Genomic DNA, 18,214 nt, shown 5'->3' with positions numbered 1-18,214 from the left:
ATCCTGTCGTAAATGTGGAAAATTGGATATACAATACGAAGTCACTGCTCCAAAATAGTTAGAATCTTCATTTGGTTCGTTTTATATTCATAATCCAATATAATTTATAGTGATTAATCATTTTTAGCACACCTTTTCGCGCATTGTGCCTTTTACCTATTGCAATGTATCTTTAGCTGACAAAAAAGTGTGCAAAACTTGATTCATACAAAGTAGTTTTGAAACTTTAATAATAGATATTCACAGTTACAATTTGTTCACATTGGATGCATTATGGAAGTGTCTATGGTAAATGAATAATAGTTGATTCATAGTTTTGAAAGATAAGATAAATGATCGGCAACTAATACTGACGCATACGTTCCCACAAACGCGCAACTATTGGCAAAAATCATTTTAGTGATACTGGCAGATTTTTAGCGAATATCTCGGAAACGAGTTCATCCCTTATATAAAGCAAAAAGTTATTCAAAATATCGATTTCTACAACATATCCAAAAGGCATCGAAATCGCAGGGTAGATAACGTTTCTACAGTTTCACCTAACAAATAATACAAGCCGATTGGCTGCAATCGCGATTGAAGTTTTGTTAATTGAAAAATTTATTAGATTGTTGTTGTAGACACAGAGGTTTTGTCATAGTTGAGATATAGAATGGCCATTTAATATTAATATTTCTGGACTTCTGTAAATTTATACTGGATTTAAGATAAGATGTCCCACTTGAATCCCATTTAATGTCACGTTTATCTAGTTCTTAATCAGTATCGTATATTATTATGATCATATATTTTACTTATCAATTATTATTATTGTATATTATATTATACTATCAGTATATTATCGTATACTATCGTATATATTAAAATCTAGTTCCAATTCCGATCGCTATGAACGCTGTAATCCTATTCTATACTGAATCGATAATGTTGTGAATATCATTAAAATGGTAAGTGATTTCAGACCCTCAAGATATGGAATGCAGAAATACATTAACTGATAGATCTATTCTGCACCTCGTCTGTGGTCATATCTCCATTAAGATGTAGAAAAAAAATACATTTCGGAGATTATTGAAAGCATAATTTCGACTAAAAATCGCTGAATGTTAACAGAGGCATAGGATGCGAAAGGAGATCTTCACCCACCATAATGTCTGTAGTACCACTTGTAAAAGAAAGATAGAGAAAGATCAATTACCAGTAACTCTGTATAGTCATATGGTTCTATTATTACATAATGAATTAAGTCGTTACTGAAAACTAATCGATTGTTCCTCTCGTAAACCAAAATATGTGTACTTTTGGATTTTCACTGTAGAAACTGATTTTTAAATAACTTTTTGATGCATATTTAAGGCCGAACTTCTTATCGAATGTTATATACATATATCTACACTTGTTAATATATAATTTTCTGTTTAAAAAGAAATGTATTCTTCGGAACTATATGAAAGTTGCTAGATTTTTCTTTTGATGTAATTCAGGTATTTAAACAATTCTGAATACATATAAGTTAATCCCGTAAGTAATTAATTAATTTTTTTTACCGATTTTATTCAAGGGGGTGTAACTTACGAGATATGTACATATCTACTCTTATCAAAAGATACATCCTCTTTTTATAGTCCGTACTGCTCGTCTATGACGTCACAGAGTGGGCGGGGCTGTGTAATATAGGAAATAGAAGTACCTTATTCATTCTATATCCCTGTTCACTACCGGTTAGTTTGAATCAGAATTTATACTCTCAGTAGGTACATATTTAGTTGTTTCTGTATGTGAATGTAGCTTTTTTTAGTTTCTGATATTTGAAGCTAATAATTCCAAACATTTTCAATGCAAGTTTCTTAATAGATTTTTGCAATCTTAGATATTTTACATTAACATTAAATATTTTACAACTGATATTGATAGTTATTAATGATCATAATGTAAATATAAAATCTATTGCTACATATAATTATAATTAATTTATGCATTTCTTATTTTCATCTTCAATAACATACATCTGCAAATTTAGACATTCTGTTTTTATAGTTTTCAATGGAAGTAAATTCTTGTTAGTCATATCAGGGACATCTTCATTGATAATCCATGGAAAATCTTCACAACAAGGATTTTCATTTAAAGTTACATGAGCAGTTTCATATGTTTTAATTTCAATGATGAAAGATGAATCTTCTGGCAATGGTTTTAAATAAGATTCACACATGGATAGTTTCAAACAAATTGTTCTCAACGATTCTTCTGTTTTTAGATAGTATGGATCTTTTCTAAAATAAATTTCAGATCAGACAATAACATAATGCTGACATTATAAGATTCTTCACAAGCATACATACTCTGTGCTATTTGCTTGCAATTTAACAAGATCAAAGACAAATTTTTCGATTGGTTCTTTCTTTTTGTTATAGAAGACCAGGTTTACCGCTCTAACACTATTTTCATCCTCTTTTATCAATTCTCTGATTGCATTTAACACATTTCTTATGTATTCATTGAGCTCAGGATGTTCAGACACATATACACATATGCTGTATATCTTCTTTTTCACAAATATTTCCTTGGGATATAAATTTCTGAAGAACAGAATGTGATTAAATGCTACTTCTAGAAATTCCAGCAGGATATCAGTAGTAACTATAAATAAAATAAGAAATATGTTCCGTTACTTATCATCTTATTTATATTTCTAATAAATCAACAAATAATATTTACCTATTTTATTATCAGACATTTTTTAATATATTTATAAAATGATAAAAATATAGCTGTGTGTTAGTAGTTTCAATAAAAGAATATTCAATCTTCTATTCTCAGTGCAGGTAAGTTTCTCTTGTTGATTACTTTTTGTATGTTCATATGTAAAATGATATAACAAAAATGATATTTATGAAATTTCTATTATGTATATGCAAACATATTTAATATTGTTTGTTCGAGAAAGATTATTGCTTTATTTTTAATAAATAACATAGTAAATAAATCCCAAAAAAATATATGTATATTAACTTAAACTCGAGAAATTATTTAGCGATTGATTTGACGCGTGCCTAGACCAAAGCCGACTGCATATGGCGGTCAGTGTATACCAGAAACGGTTAGAGTGTTTTGATGATACATTTTCATCTGTTCACGAAAGGTGTCGATGAATGCTTGAGTTCAGTAAGCTTGAAAACGTGATAAGTTTTTTTCGCAGTCAGATAATGTTGTAGAAGAAGCACAGTACTTTACAACATTTGCAGCGGCATTTTTCATAACCTCAACAGTCAGGAACAGTACGGTACTTTTATGTGAGTATATACATACATAGTTTTTGATATACGAAACTGTTCATTTGTTAAATACTAAGTTTTAAGTCGATACATTATTTACGATTATTTTTATATTACTAAACTTTCGAAAATATACGTGTTACAAAATTGATTATTTTATTTGGTACTTTCGTTTTATTTTTATTCTATAGTGTTGTGTGATTTTCTCATGGCGCGAAATGGAACATGTAATAAATCGAATTTGAAACATATGTATTGTGTTTAATATAATTTCGCGTAAAGTTTTAGTATAAAATCAAAATAAGATAAAAAGTATCAACATGGAAATATTTGAATTTAATTACTAAAAATATATTATCTGTTTTTTAATATTTTAGATAAAAATGCCGCCAGCAAAAAAGACTGATTTAGACAAATTAGCATGGGCTTGGGTAGAAAGTGTGGTATTAGACCAAATAGAAAGGATACATTTGGAAACTGCATATAGAATAGGATTAAAAGCATGTAAAAATTGCAAGTAAGTTATATACTTATTTAAAACATTATATATTCATATGAAATAATATTCTTTTCGATCATATTAAAATAAATGATTTGTTTACAGACGTAATTGCACAAATAATCCACAATGTTTGACTGGATTAGGAGAAGAAAAGTACATGAAGTCACAACCCGCAGAAGTAATGCCTTTAGAAAGTTCTTTATCTGAATTACGTGATCCTACCCAATATGTTGGTCTAAAGAATTTAGGTGCAACTTGTTATGTTAATAGCTTAATTCAAATGTGGTTTCATAATGAAGATATGAGGTATGTACTTATTGATACTATTAATATTTAGCTTATACTTCATTTATTTGCAAATATCTACTACAAAATGAAATTGTATATTTCCAGGAGGATAATATACAAGTGGGATATCACAGAAGACCCAGAGGAAAGGGAAGCAGTGTGTCAAGCTGAGAAGAAAGGAGTACCGTTTCATCCAGTGACAGCAGTAGGACAGTTGCAATATATATTTGCAATGATGCAATTCGGAAATCGTCGTCTGCTCGATCCGATGAATCTCGCGATCGCATTGTCTTTGGATACTAGAACTCAGCAGGATGCACAGGAATTCTCCAAGCTACTTCTCTGCCATATCGAAGGGAAACTCCAACAAAACTCAGAACTGAAGCAGATGCTGCAGAGGCTGACCCAAGGAAAATACAGCTATATCAATTGGTGGGTTTTCTGAAGTGGAAAACAAATGAGAATTGTCCTAAACGATGATGATGCTGATGATCTTGACGATGAGAACATGGTAGGACACGTTGCTCGCTGCGGTGACTGGTGCGATCAACTGATCTGACCGAGAGAAGCTAATTCCGTCTAAATAACGCGAGTTTTATGTTTGACGCAGTTGCTCTAAATGCGGAACTGAATATCCAACCTCCACTACATTCTACGAATTGGATCTACAACTCGCAGCCACTCTGAAAGAGGCAGTAGAGAAATACTTATCTGTGGAACAATTGACTGGAGCAAATCAGTATCATTGCGTTACCTGCAATGACAAAAAAGATGCGCGCCGGTTTATACGCTTGGAATCTCTTCCAGAAACATTAAATATACAATTAATGCGTTTTGTGTTTCATAGGTACTTTTATTTTATTACGTTTATATTATACTATTAGATTGTTATATATCATGTTAATAGAATATGTTACTTTGTCTTTGTTAGGGATTCTGGGCAGAAAAGAAAGTTGAATTCTTTTATACAATTCCCGGAAGATCTCGATATGTCAGAATATGTTAGGTGTCCGCCACAAACTCATTTGTACAATCTCGTCGCAGTTTTAAGTCATAAAGGCCCATCTGCACATTCAGGTCACTATATTGCGAATATATGCAATTCAAATGGCGAATGGTATCAATTTAGTGACGATAAAGTGGAAAAAATGCAGAATAAAAGAATCGAGGATGGTGTTAGTGGTGAGTACAAATTTTATTATAATGTAATAAATAAATTATTTAATAAAACGATAAAATGTAGTTAGAATTTTCTATTACAGAGAATTCGAAGGTAGTAAAACGGGGACGTATACCGAAAGGATTTTTGTCTTCTAATACCGCGTATATGTTAGTTTATAAGAAAGTCACCCCAGAAAAACGAACATGTAGTACAAAGAAAAATAAGTTGAAAAAGCTAGATGGAGAAACCAATAGTAATAATAATACAACAGCTATGGAAAAAATTGTAGTAGCTCAAGAAAAATCAGACTCATTAAACGAAGAGAAACACAAATGCGATACAATGTCAGGTGTTTCTGATATAAATAATTCTGAGAAAATATTGAAACCTGATATGCAGAGCAAACAGGAAATGGAAACTTTGAAAGCATCTCCAAAAAATGTTGCAATAGAACAGTCTGTGAACACAGATTCTACCTTTGATGAACAAAATGGCAAACATTACGAATTCGACAATAAAGAAAATAAGCTCGATATGGATATGAAGAAACCAGTTGTAAAAGTTGTGAAATTGGACTACAAGCGGTTAAATGGTGCTGCGCATAGAGCTATGAGTTGCGGGGAACGTGATTTTTACGAAGAGGTTGGTATATTTAGTTTTTCTTTTATTTCTCTTATGGACATTCATATGGATGCATTATATTACTTTACAGATGGAGTTTGAAAGTTGGGAAGTGAGTACAACGTTACGTGACTTAGTGAGGCAAGAGAATGTGAAACACGAATTAAGCTTATTGGCTATTCAACAAGAAAAAGTAGGTATTAATAACAGCAACAGATTGAGTTTAATCAGTTAAGAAGCATTCTCAACGATGTTTCTTGTAGCAAAAGGAGATCGAAGATCAGAATTTAAAGAGACAACTTGTCATAGACGTGTATAATATTATTTCGAACATAGTTTCGTGGGACACATATCAATGGATTCCAAACGATTGGTTATCAAAATGGCTCAATGGACACTTATCTGTCGATGGAGTACCACCAATAGACAATTCTACATTAATGTGTTCGCATTATCGACTCGATCCCTTGAAAGTGAATCGTGCAAAGTGTATACCTGTCACAGCTGCGGATTTACTTTATGATAAATATCGTGGAGGACCGCGATTAGATGAAAATTCTTTTTGCGAAATTTGCGTGAAACGTCGGTACAAGCTACTTCGTTTCAAGATATCGCTTGAACGTGATCACAAGGAAGTTAGTGAACTCGTCCGAAATTTCAAAGAACCGTGAGTCTCCTGTAATAATAGTAATTTTAAAACGAACGCATTATTTTGTAAAAGAAAAATAAATTTTATTTTCATGGTAACAGGTCTGAGACTAGTTATATCGTGGGTGCTGATTCGCTGAGGTCATGGCGAAGACTTGCGATGGAAAAATTTACGGACGATATGGAGCAGGAAATTGAGGATGAAGACTGTCAAGATCCGAGTGGCTCGCAGGAAGATAGTAAAAGTGGCACAAGTAAAGAAAGTGAAGGATTGAAAGAACCGGTGGAAGGTGAAGAGAACGAAGTCATAATCTATTTCAATGAAGATTTACTTTGTGAGCACAGTTCATTGAAGACACCAGATTCGACAAGAAAAATAGTACCCCGTGAAGCTTGGGTGATACTTCGAAAATATTTCCCAGAGTCCAAGGAGTACTCTATTGGTGCCGCGTCATGTTCGATTTGTGAGGTACTTTTTCGTACATATTTGTATATTTTAATAAAGATAAAACATTTTGGTATGTGCATGTATATTGATCTATCTTACTGTTCAGGAGAAAATGGAGAACGCGCAGAAAGCAAAAAAAGACGACAAGATAAAAGCCAAACAACAAAGGGACGAGTTAAACGACTTGTATCACGGCCGAAATAGGAACGAAATATTGAAGTGTGAAGATCCAGAAAAAACATTTTATATCGTCGAGAAGGGTTTTTTGGACAGTTGGCGTTCCTTCATTCGGTAAGTCTGATTATTTGTGTGTTTTCAATATTTTTAGCCTATTCAATTTCATTGAACAATTATGACAAATGAACGATATAAAACGCTTTATTTAAAATTCGTATTAAATTACACAGTAACGATATATATATAAATGTATTTCGAATGAGACTAAATCGTATATCTTAGGGTACTTTATACTACATATTTTGAAATATCGCTCTCAAAATATCTTATGTCTGCTAAAATTTGCAACAGTAAACATATGAATTAGTAAACTTAATATTGCATGTTTTAAAATAAAATATGCTCTATGATTCGGACTTCTGAATATAGGAATTATATATACGGATAGCACTTATATCATATATGTTTGTACGAATGTGAGAAATTTCCATATTTCGAGGAAAGAATAGAGGGGCGGGGGAGGAAGTGTAGGACACAGAAGCAGGTTTGAAAGGGAAGGAAGAAAGACGATAGAGGAAGAAAGGAAAAAAGAGAAGAAAGAGGATAAAAGTCAATATTTCTATGTCTCTAATATTTCTCCTTATTCAAAGCAAAGGAAACCAACAGATGGATTTATATACTTAATTAGTAGAAAAGTATTCAATACGAAAATAATATTATCAATATTCAAACTTGAGAGAGAGGGAGTTGTTTTTCAAAAGACATTTTTATCTTACTATACATAATAATGAAACAAATTCATAGAATTTTTTCAAATTCCAAGTTGAAAAGATCTGAGTTCTTGAATCTTGAAAGATCAGTGTCCCTCACAGTAATAAGAGTAAGTAGATATGTAACGAAAACTGACACACAGGGAAACAGCGAGAAGAGGAGAAAGAAAGAGGGAGGAAGAAGATAGTAGGGACGCATTAACGAGCTTTTCCTAATTATGAGAAAAAACTGGACTGTGCGATTAAGGGCTGCGCTGGTCTCTCCCCCATACTCATGTAGACGCTGGGCCAGGAGAGCAGCGTGGAAAACTAATTGAAACCGCCTAACGACCCGCCGGCAAATGATACATCAGCCTCGAGGAAACTGGCCTCGCCACGCCGTCTTAATACCGTTTCGCCTTATTCGACGCTCATCGGCCATCGAGCAATTTCGTCTTTTACTCTCCCTTTTCCGGCCCGCTTTCCTTCACGATCTCTCCCAATCGTGTTCCCCGCGTTCCACTTGCCTCCTCGCACGCCTAATTACCAGTTCCAACGAAGATCGAGGACGCATCTGTGCGAACGATTTATCGCTGTTTGTCTTCGATAGAACGTTGTTTCGTAGAAAATTTGTTCCATATATTTTTAACTTAATTAATGACTTGTGGATCAGATATCGATGTACTTATTTGTCACTGTAGAAGCATAAAATTTAGTAAATTTTGCGAACAACGATGCTGCGAAAATGAATCAGCTTGGGATAGATAGTTTATATGAAACAAAATGTAATATAATATAGTATGAATTTTGAGTCCTCGAAAAAGATTTTATTATCGATATGATGTAACAAAATTCTCTTATATCATTTATTCGTAGTGTCAATGTTGGTTCAGTTGAAATTATCATTTGTCCCAAAATAGGGATTAAATCTTTCCGACACTGGTGGTAAAAAAAGCGATTTTAATGTCTGGACGGGTGTTACGAGCGTGTGGGATGATTATATGCTTCCTCCTGGATACTCAAGATTGACGGATTCAAATTTGCCTGGGCTTAAGTCCCGCGGGTTCCACGGTTTACGGACAGCCGGCTAAACTGGGATCAACCCTTTACGCGGATTACAGCGTGTGTCATGTCACGCTTGATTTCGGTACATGCTAAAGGGGTGTGAAAACCAGAAACAAGTGGTCCTCCTCTCTTCTCTTGCTAAGTATTTAAAATAACAGGAGAAGGACGAGAAGTCTAATTAGGTGCTTGTAAAAGCGCTCGTAACGCGTATCGATGCAATCAAATTTTAACGAGGCCTGACTATTATAAGTAGCACTTTAACTTTGAAAATCATTTCGTTCTTGTTTCTCTCTTTTTCTTCCGCAATTTTTATTGATACATTTTTCTTGATAATATTTTATATTACGGAAAGTTCTTCCGTCAGACATTACTTGTATATTTATACTTTATTTAGGGATTCACGGAGAAATTAGCTGCTGTTGATAATTCAATTAATAAATTATTCTACAATAAAGTACATTTTAGGTTGCATTTTCTACGAGTGTCAGATAAATAAATTTGTAATGAAAGCGGCCTTCACAATTTTCTTAGGTAGCTTATTTAGATCTTTATAAAAGTTCTGTTTCATATAAGTGACGAAGCTAATATGTTATGTGAATATTTGGAAAGTCGATAATTTCGTAAGAACGTCTTTCCTTTCTTAGATACGAAATTCCGATAGAACGTAGAATTTTCTTAATAGAAACGATCGAAGATAGTTATTCAAAGAATGTCCGCAGAATTTTATTTCACGTTCCATCCATTTTGTAGCCAGCGAAAATGTTACTCCGGATTCGTCGTAGATACTTTACCCTTTGTCGAGCAAGGGAAAAGGTAGAAAATATTTTTCCACACCCGTGCCATTGTCTTTTCTCGCATCTCTGGGTGATTAATCCTTCATACCCCTTTTTTCGCGGTGGTCATTATCGAAAAATCTCCCTGTGGATTTTCCGTTCGCGATAATTTACACACGAAAATTCAAACTTCGAAGACAAATGGATATTTTAATTGCGCACGTATCAGAAACCTTCCCATCTTAGGTTTTTAAACGTATTAATCTTAGTTTCTAACCAGTTTTATTACTTCCCTATATCTCTTCCATTAGCTGTACACGTTGAAACAAACTGTTGTGAAGTCAGTTTGAGACAAACGTGTATACTGTTCGATCTTTCCAGTATTTTATGTTGAAAGGTACATCATCCGGGTTTCTCTTTATTAGCAATTAACGAAGACCCGTTAATCGTTCTCGACGAGGCCTTCCCACCGGCGCGGCAGGAAGCTCCTCGCGTCTCAGGGGAAACAAATGGTGTCGCGGATTGCAATCTGTTGGAGCTGCCTCTGAACAAAGTCCTCCACCAATCCGTCAACGTCACCTGGATGGATCTGTGAAAGGATTAGGTATTTGCATAGACGATCGCTCAACTTCTATCGAGAAAGAGCACCTTCTTTTTTATTGGTCTCGACATAGCAGAGACAGTTCCTTTGGTCCCTAAACTTTGCGTTGCAACGCGATGAAACCATGGATCTTCTTAAACGTATGAAATTTCTAAACGTATTGTCCTTTGAGTATCTTCAGTGGAAAGGAGATACTTCGATTGTGCTGTAGTACTTGGAGCGATAATTCGATAGAACGGTGTGGTACGAAAAGCATTAACAGAAAAATTGTGTCCTGAAAACCGAGTCGAACGTTCTGATTTTGCCTTTTTAGCAGAGCGGTCAGAAACCAGCGAGGACAGTGAGAATAATTAGTCATTTATGAGGCCGTAAGTGGGGACGCAAATCGGCCCCTCTCAAAGGGACAAGGACGCTGGGACGGCGCGGCGTTATCTCGAAATTATTAATCATATCGTAACGCGTCGCACCGATGAAGAAAGAGAGGCGACCGGAGAAGGGGAGAAAGAGCCACGAACCACCGTCTCCATGGACTTATCTGACACCTTAATCAATTCCAAGTTATTAATTACGGACCCTGCCCTCCGCGCCGCCATCGCGCTGCTCCTCCATCAAACCCATAGCCACACGCTTCAGAAAGCCACCATAGCATTGTCTGCGGCTTACAATGCAGTGTCAACACGATCAGAGTCACACTTTCACCCTGACGATCATTAATAATTATTTAGCGAACCTTAAGCCGTCCTCGAACGGGTCTCGTGCAAACTGCAACGATTCTTCCCCAATTTCTTTCGATTGTCGCTGCTTATTTATATTTTTCAATTAACCTACCGAAGTGCGTTAACGATACAAATAACGTTCGAAGCAACGATTAATGGGACACGTGGTGTCATATGCGCATTGTTGAAAAGCCCAGGAGTAAAGGAATTCAACGAGGGAGGTTTCGATCGTGCAAATTTCTCCAAAAATTTAGAATATCTTTAATTTTCTATATTTCTGAGCCTCGACTTTCTTCGTCTTTAGTTTATTCGTGCAAGGTGCAGACTTGTAGACGCGAAATTGATTAAACAGAACTAAACATAGCGCTAACGTCTCTTTGTCTTATCCTTTGTATTATAAAGTACTGAATAATTGTAACTGTCGCGATTCGTTCATTTCCAAATACTTTAACGGAGAATACAGTGCGCTTCACAATCGAGCAGTTCCGTTAGCCTCGTATATACACCAGCATTTTACTTTAGTCAGGATGGTGCCGAACAAATTCCGACTATTTTGCGTACATTTGGCAGAGGGGTGCTGTTTGCGCGAGGGGTGGCGCGAGGGGAGGACGGATGGGTGGCCACGGAAGGAAAACTATAAATCATTCTACGAGGCGTGCTGTGTTGAAGAAGAAGGGAGTTAGGGAGGGGGATAGTGGGGTGGCTCGTAGTCGTGCATCGACTCGCGAAATCCAACTACCCTTAAATAAGTTGATTCATTGCAGGAGGCCTTTGCAGCCAGTCCAGAGTCGAAGCTACCCTCTTTTCCTCCTTCTTGGAGCCACTCTCGACACTTTCTCCCTTTCTTTCTCTCCTTGTACCGATTTCTTCTGCTCGCTTTTTTATTCACCGTGAAACATAGCAATCGCAAAGAAATAACTTAGACATTGGTCGTTTTCTAATTTGTCGCGTTACATGAATTATCTTTGATCCCCTGAAAAAAAGGGGCGCTCTATAGATCTAGACAGACAAAGTGTTTCAATTAGATGGATCGAACGATGGAGCGGGGGAGTGAAAAGTGTATTTTCGGCCGGTCACAGTAGCTTCATAAAATCGAGCATGTCAATTACCGTGAGAGTCGGGAGGAGCTGCACCCTACGCCAATATCAAACGGGTAGCTTATGGGACGACGTAAACGAATCTCGAACGGGAACGTCGATATTTCATCGGTGGAAATGAGACGCGAGCGAACGCGGTTAAATTTCTTTGACGACGGTGACAAAATATTCTATTCTCTTAGGAGGAAGTAGATTCTGATAATATCGTACGACCTCCATTGCTTTTTGGCTAATAATTAGAATAGACTTGGAATGATTTGGGATTAAAGAAGGAACAAACCTTACATGTGAAATAGCGTATCGAAATCGCACCATTATGGACAGCATAATGTGAAAATAGCCTCCGGTATCTGCTCTCATAGATAGAAAATGGAAAATAGAAAAGGGAGGAAGGCTGCTGTATAAATAAATTTATAACTTCTTCCGTTTCCGAACAAAACTCTTGGTTCCGACGAATTTCACTATGACAGTGCCGTAGATTTTCTGCTTAACCGTATCCCGGAAATTTTTTACTTCAATTCTCAGCAAGGTTAAAACGTAAGAAAGGATTCCACGATCCATCGAATTCTGACCAGAATGTTAACGGGGAGGGAGGATACGCTTTATCTTTCCTCTCATTAAACGCTGCCAAAAGCAAACCCTGAAAACCTAATGAACTCGGGTCGAGGCGTTTTCTCGAGGCGCACAAGTTTTGCTTCTTCCTGTCCTTTCCTGAAACTGGTGAAAGAGCCAGGGAATATACAAAAGAACGTAAGGAAGAAGGAGACGTGAAAGCAAAGCGGATAGAAAGAAGAGGAAGAAGAAGGAGGAGGAAGAGAAGAAGAGAAAGAAGAAGATGAAGAAGAAGAGGAAGAAGAGAGAAGGCGTTGAGCTCGCTTTGCCCGAGCACTGATGATAGTTTTTGCTCGGCAAGATTTTTTGCCACCACCCCCGTAGCCACCCCCCGGGGGTGGATGATATATGACCGCCCCCGAGACACTGGCCACCCCCGGTGGGAGAAGTAGAAGGAGAAAAAGAGACGGGGCGAGGGAGATACATCCTGATTCCGGAAGAATTCCTTATGTACGTGCGCGTGCATTTATGTTTCAAACGATGATCGTTAGTGCGAACTTTCGCCGAATTTATGGGGCGCGTTTTCCACGATAGTAATGGCCATTTGATTGTTTCTATCAATTATACGATTCATTTAGAAGACGCTGGAGAAAAGGGAGAAACGTAGCGGTACTTTGAGAATTGGAAACTTTATTTTCGCTAGAGCAAAATATCAGTTTCCCATACACCGCGATAGATAAATTACAATCTGTACAGCTCAGAGCGAATTCGCGAAATTTATTTTTCTTTTTTGTTTGCATTTCTGACAAGTTCGCCACCTTTAGGAACTATATGCAACGTGATATATGTATAATTAATCGATCGTTAGCGTGAATTTGTTGAACCTGTACACGTGCGTTTTGCACGGTAAGGATGGATATTATTATGAATTATTATTTTTATGAATGATCATGTACATTAATACGTAGCGGATTTTGGGAAAAAGCGGTTTTTTTTAAGTTTTACTTTTAAGTAATACTTCGTTGTTTATTCAACTTTGACCAAACTGTGCTACAGTTTCTTATCCGATTTCTTCGTACAATTATCGCCCCATGCCCTTGTCCCTTCTGAAAAGTGTATTGTACAAAGTCGTAATACGTTTCATCGGCGAAAAATTCGTAGTGGAAGATTTTGATGGTCGATGTGGAAGGCACGTTCGTGTAGGATCGATCGTTCCCCGCAACGGTGCCAATGTAAATAGACGTGAGCGACTGAGCATGGCGGGCGGCTACGTTTTTCGTGGTGTATCGCGGTAGCCGATGGTCACGCCTGGCGTGCAAGCTACGCGTGTTGCTCCCTGATCGGGAACGCTCGATCGGTTTTGAGAAATCGAGCAAAAACAGGGCGCAGGCGGTGCAACGATTTGCCGGTTCTGTCGGCCTCTCGCCGCAACCTCGTTTCGAGAAACGGCTGCATCGATATTTTCCTGCCGCTCCGTCGTTGATTGTTCTCCCGCCTTTTTTTTGGCTCCTTTGCTTCGTTCTCCGTCGTCTCGTTCAAGCGGTGCTGATTTTTAGCTGAGTCTCTTCGCCGGTAGTTCACTTTGTGTAGCTCCTTGACACGTTCATTGTCACGCTGGTCATCGGTGATCCGCGTTACTGGATCCTTTGGAACGATTAAAGCAAGATAACATCTTTAGAAAAAATCGCACACATACGATATAACATTTTGCAAAAATTGACCGTTATGTTCTAGCATATTTCAATCCGTTCTGGCTCCGAGAATAAAATAAATAAAATTCAAGCGGCAGTCAACTTGCCAATTTTTCGACCTTCCGCGTGGGATTGGTCGCGCTGTTCCATCTAGTCGAAGATTTTTAAATTTTACCGCGTAGGATATCTTTTCTTCTCGTTTATGTTATAGCTTCGCTCGTTGTAAAAATATCGATGTATATTTGTTCCATTTTTCTCCATTTCCATCTGCACACGTTCGCGAAATGTTCATTGCGGATTCGTGATAGAGATAATTTATGCTCCTTAGACGATAGTTTTCTTAGGGCTGTGCAAGTATTTAGATCTAGTGCCATGAAACTGACGTTCAGAATAGTTTGTACGCAATTCTACCAGTGAGAGTAGACTTGCCAGGGAAGGGAATTGCAAAGACTAAAAAGCGATAGAAAGATAAAAAAAAATACATGGAGCGTAGGATACAGGACAGATGGAAATGCGGATTTTGTCAATATCGACTAATCCGCATTCCTTAGTTGCCAAACCAATAAAATGTACATAAAATACATAAAGACGTATGAAGATACGTAAAGATTCGTAATACGTCGAGTATACTCGTCGAGCATTTGCTAGACGAGAGGAATATCTGTTTAGGAACCAATTTATCATCCATTTGGCAGAATTCAGGAGAGAAATTTTAGCAGAAGAAAAAGGAATATGATCGTACTAAATATCAAAATAATCAAAAATTTGTAGAAACCATTTGACTGTCAAAAATGTTGTGACCCGAAAAAGAGCCCATCTCGAGAGACGTTCTGTTTCGGCGGGCAAAAAGATTCTTCTCGCACATGCTTTTAAGATTCCTCGAACGTTTGAAGAAGAAAAGGGTGTTGCTCCAGCTTTGGAATCGAAACGTATCGGCTGGATTTCGAGGCGGGCACAGGCCTGCTCTGGCTTTCCGCTTCCAGGATCACGGTCCAGGGCGACTGCATACCGTGATCGTCGAAGCATCGTCCACGGATTTCGTTTTTACGCCAGCAAAAGCCTCCACGGCCGATCTTCTTGTTTGTTCAGGGGGACTTCTCGGTCGCGACGAGGTAACGTTCGCCTCTGGGACGAGGGAACACAGGACCCCGGGACTAAATTTACGCCGGTCGATAGCGTAGTTGACCGACGGACTGCGGCAGGATGTCGATTATCGACGGTTTTTGCCGTGATTTCCCCCTTTTTCGTCTCGAACGCATAATTAGCTTTCGTTATTCTAGCGCGTACCGCCAGCTTCCGCCCGCTGACAACGATTCACCGTCGCCTCATCGAAGTCTTTCTTTTCTTTCGTTCATCGTCTCACTTACTACCTCTTGGCTTTTGTCAGGAAGTTGTGAAATCCTTCACGTTTCCCTAGCTGTCGTGCGGTTTGCGTTTTTCCTCCAGCGAACGATTTGAGGTCGTGATAAGGTTGTTCCAGAAGTTCTTCGTACCTGTTCGAGCGGTGCCATGCGATTCTTGGTATTCGCTCTGAAGTTATTTCGAAATTTCAAATTTTTTGTGCTTCCCCGAGTCTCTAAGTTTGTAGATGGTTTTGGAGATAGTATCGTAGCAGGATGGACCTTGCAAGGTCCGCGAGCGGTTTGGCTTCGATTTCGACTTTATGGGTTTGAAGAAGAGCCAACAATAGCAGATACGTATCTTTTCTTAGCTGCGGTAACTCGAATTTAAGAGGCGAAGCCGCCCTTCGGTGTTCAATCCCTTAAGAGCTACATCGGAAACAGTTGCAGAGAGAAACAAGATTTTGCCAAGAAAAACTGAATGTTTTCTAGTACGTTAGAAGAAAATGCTAGGGTCAACAAACAATTTTCCGATTCACTGACTCTCCTTGTTGCCGTTGTGATTTCTTATTCCAGCAATGTGAATTTACGTTTCTCGTAAGTGAATTCAAGAGTTCAATTAATACATTTTGCCGCTGCTAAAACATGGCTATTCATCTTTGGATTTTAAGTGATAATATTCGCTCCAACACGCTGTGCTGTGCTTCTTCTATCCTTCTAAATTATCGCGTCCAAGCCAGCAAGAACAAAAATGTAACAGCATTAACAGCATTGCTTAAGTAACTGAAGGAACGCAGCATATCAACGCTAACTGAAATTTCTCTTCAACAAATTATCTACTGTATGGACACGTGGTTATCTATGTAATTTATAGACGACGTCTGGAAGCCATGCTAAGTCTGTTACACGCCTTAGCAGATCGTTGATTTTGTACGATAAAAGATGGCAGAAAAATTGTTTGCAAACTCGATTGTGAGCGGAACCTACGCCTATCCAGGCTACAATGATTTAAAGCAGAGGCATTCCAGCGAAGTTCATGGCCCGTTCGTTATTCGAAAAACTGATGTTCGCCTCTTTCTACCTCGAGGTATTTACAAAGTTCGCTTGTAACGAGGCTTCGTTAACGGTACGGCAAGCAATAATCGCTCGAGTTACAGTCAACCCGCATTCCTCGAGTTATTGGCGAGTGGATGTTCGTTCTCGTGGCTGAAGAAGCCACGGATTCCGCGCGTTAGCGCTAGAAAACCGAGATTTTCGAGCGTATTCGAGGTCAGGGCAAGCGCTCGATTCGACTGATTCGCGTGAAAAGTAACGCCCGTGAATCGATCGTGAAAGAAAGATCCAGGCCACGTTCGATTCGATCGAGTCACGTTCGATCGTGATCAATTAATCACGTGCTGACAAAAAAATTCAAATAGAGCGAGCAGCCTTTCGCCAAGACCTCGGGCTAGAAGCGATTCGAGGCAACGATTCGACCTTCGTTAAATAGGTTTACCTTGACGGGATCAATGAAACCAACCAAGCTGAAAAGCAGACGCGGGTTGAAGGACCAATTTGTACGTGTACCATTCGATGACGAATACGTGAATGTAACGTAAACGAAACGTTGCTTTCCCATTTATTTCGATGATATAGAGGAGGCCAAGAGTCCAGAGTAAAAGAGAAGTTGGATCTCTGGTAATTGAATTATGTATCGAACTTTTGCATCTTGACATATTGCAGTTTTGGAAAGATAGCGAATGGGAATACGCTAGTCTCGTCTAGGGAGGACAGGCAGTTCATATGATTAGAGTCCACTAATTCTTCTCACTATCTACGAGTTTTTGTTTATATGTACAACGTATATATGACAAATGGATTCAATCAGCAAATCGTTCTATTAGATACGAATTAAAATTTCATTGCAATAAATGGAGTTTGGATAAAAGTTGGAATCTTCGAAGATACCTCGTAATCGTGACGTACGTTTCAAACAAGTTCAAATCTTCTATCGAATTAGTCTTAGGGTTTCCGTATCAGAAAATGACTAAAGAACATGAAGAACTAAAGACCCTTAGAAATGGCCAAAACAAACGTAATTGGGAATACAACATCTATGTACAATATTACAGGTTTAGCAATCTACCCTCTGTCCGAAGAAACCTGGATATTCTCATGATTTGTAATAACAAAGCTCGATATTCCCACATGTCACGATCGCAACTGATTTTCCACCGTTTCCGATCTATTTCCGCTGAACAAAAGATAGATCGTGAAGAATCATCGCGGCCTCCATCGCGGTAACGCATTGACCAGCGCGAAAGACGGTGGCCCCCGTATTGTTGAACCGGCACGTTAAAAGTAGTACAAGAAAATAGTGGTAGCGAAGAGAGTATGATCGTGTCGGGGTTCGGGATAACGAGCCGGATGATTTACAGTTTATCCTTACACCTCCATTTACGAAGGAACCGAGGACTCCTGTGATCGCTTTTAAATTCGCTCTCGTTGATGCAACTGGTCGTCCATC

The 18,214-nt window shown here is 37.9% G+C and overlaps 2 protein-coding genes across 6 annotated transcripts in view; one reads left to right on the top strand and one right to left on the bottom strand.

Annotated features, from left to right (window-relative positions):
* Positions 1–1,854: 1,854 nt before the first annotated feature.
* Positions 1,855–2,863, bottom strand: LOC122575277 (mitotic spindle assembly checkpoint protein MAD2B). The gene is made up of 3 exons (XM_043744007.1): positions 2,722–2,863; positions 2,346–2,643; positions 1,855–2,276 (listed from the first exon to the last, which is right to left on the bottom strand). The coding sequence occupies exons 1-3, from the start codon at positions 2,738–2,740 to the stop codon at positions 1,970–1,972; spliced, it is 624 nt and encodes a 207-aa protein (XP_043599942.1). The 5' UTR covers positions 2,741–2,863; the 3' UTR covers positions 1,855–1,969.
* A 294-nt stretch (positions 2,864–3,157) lies between these two features.
* The window catches only part of LOC122575271 (ubiquitin carboxyl-terminal hydrolase 48-like), a 75,849-nt gene continuing 60,792 nt past the window's right edge, over positions 3,158–18,214 (top strand). For 2 of the 5 annotated variants that reach the window (XM_043743990.1, XM_043743993.1), the window contains exons 1-11: positions 3,158–3,296; positions 3,656–3,795; positions 3,883–4,086; positions 4,174–4,500; positions 4,679–4,915; positions 5,000–5,250; positions 5,316–5,872; positions 5,943–6,044; positions 6,115–6,518; positions 6,602–6,968; positions 7,054–7,238. In XM_043743990.1, the coding sequence (XP_043599925.1) occupies positions 3,662–3,795; positions 3,883–4,086; positions 4,174–4,500; positions 4,679–4,915; positions 5,000–5,250; positions 5,316–5,872; positions 5,943–6,044; positions 6,115–6,518; positions 6,602–6,968; positions 7,054–7,238 (2,768 nt within the window). In that variant the 5' untranslated portion in view covers positions 3,158–3,296; positions 3,656–3,661. Of the gene's footprint in view, positions 3,297–3,655; positions 3,796–3,882; positions 4,087–4,173; positions 4,580–4,678; positions 4,916–4,999; positions 5,251–5,315; positions 5,873–5,942; positions 6,045–6,114; positions 6,519–6,601; positions 6,969–7,053; positions 7,239–18,214 lie in introns of those variants that run through there. The other 3 variants (XM_043743991.1, XM_043743994.1, XM_043743995.1) reach the window with 3 other exon arrangements.

This window comes from Bombus pyrosoma, linkage group LG14 (assembly GCF_014825855.1).
Source record: "Bombus pyrosoma isolate SC7728 linkage group LG14, ASM1482585v1, whole genome shotgun sequence".
NCBI lineage: Eukaryota > Metazoa > Arthropoda > Insecta > Hymenoptera > Apidae > Bombus > Bombus pyrosoma.
Note: the sequence above shows the minus strand (reverse complement) of the source record. Positions and strands in the feature narration are given on the sequence as shown.

Excerpts from the sequence above, each read along its gene's own strand:
- LOC122575277 (XM_043744007.1), bottom strand. Across the intron at positions 2,277-2,345 it reads TTGCAAGCAAATAGCACAGA|AAAAGATCCATACTATCTAA; the intron begins GTATGTATGCTT and ends AATTTATTTTAG.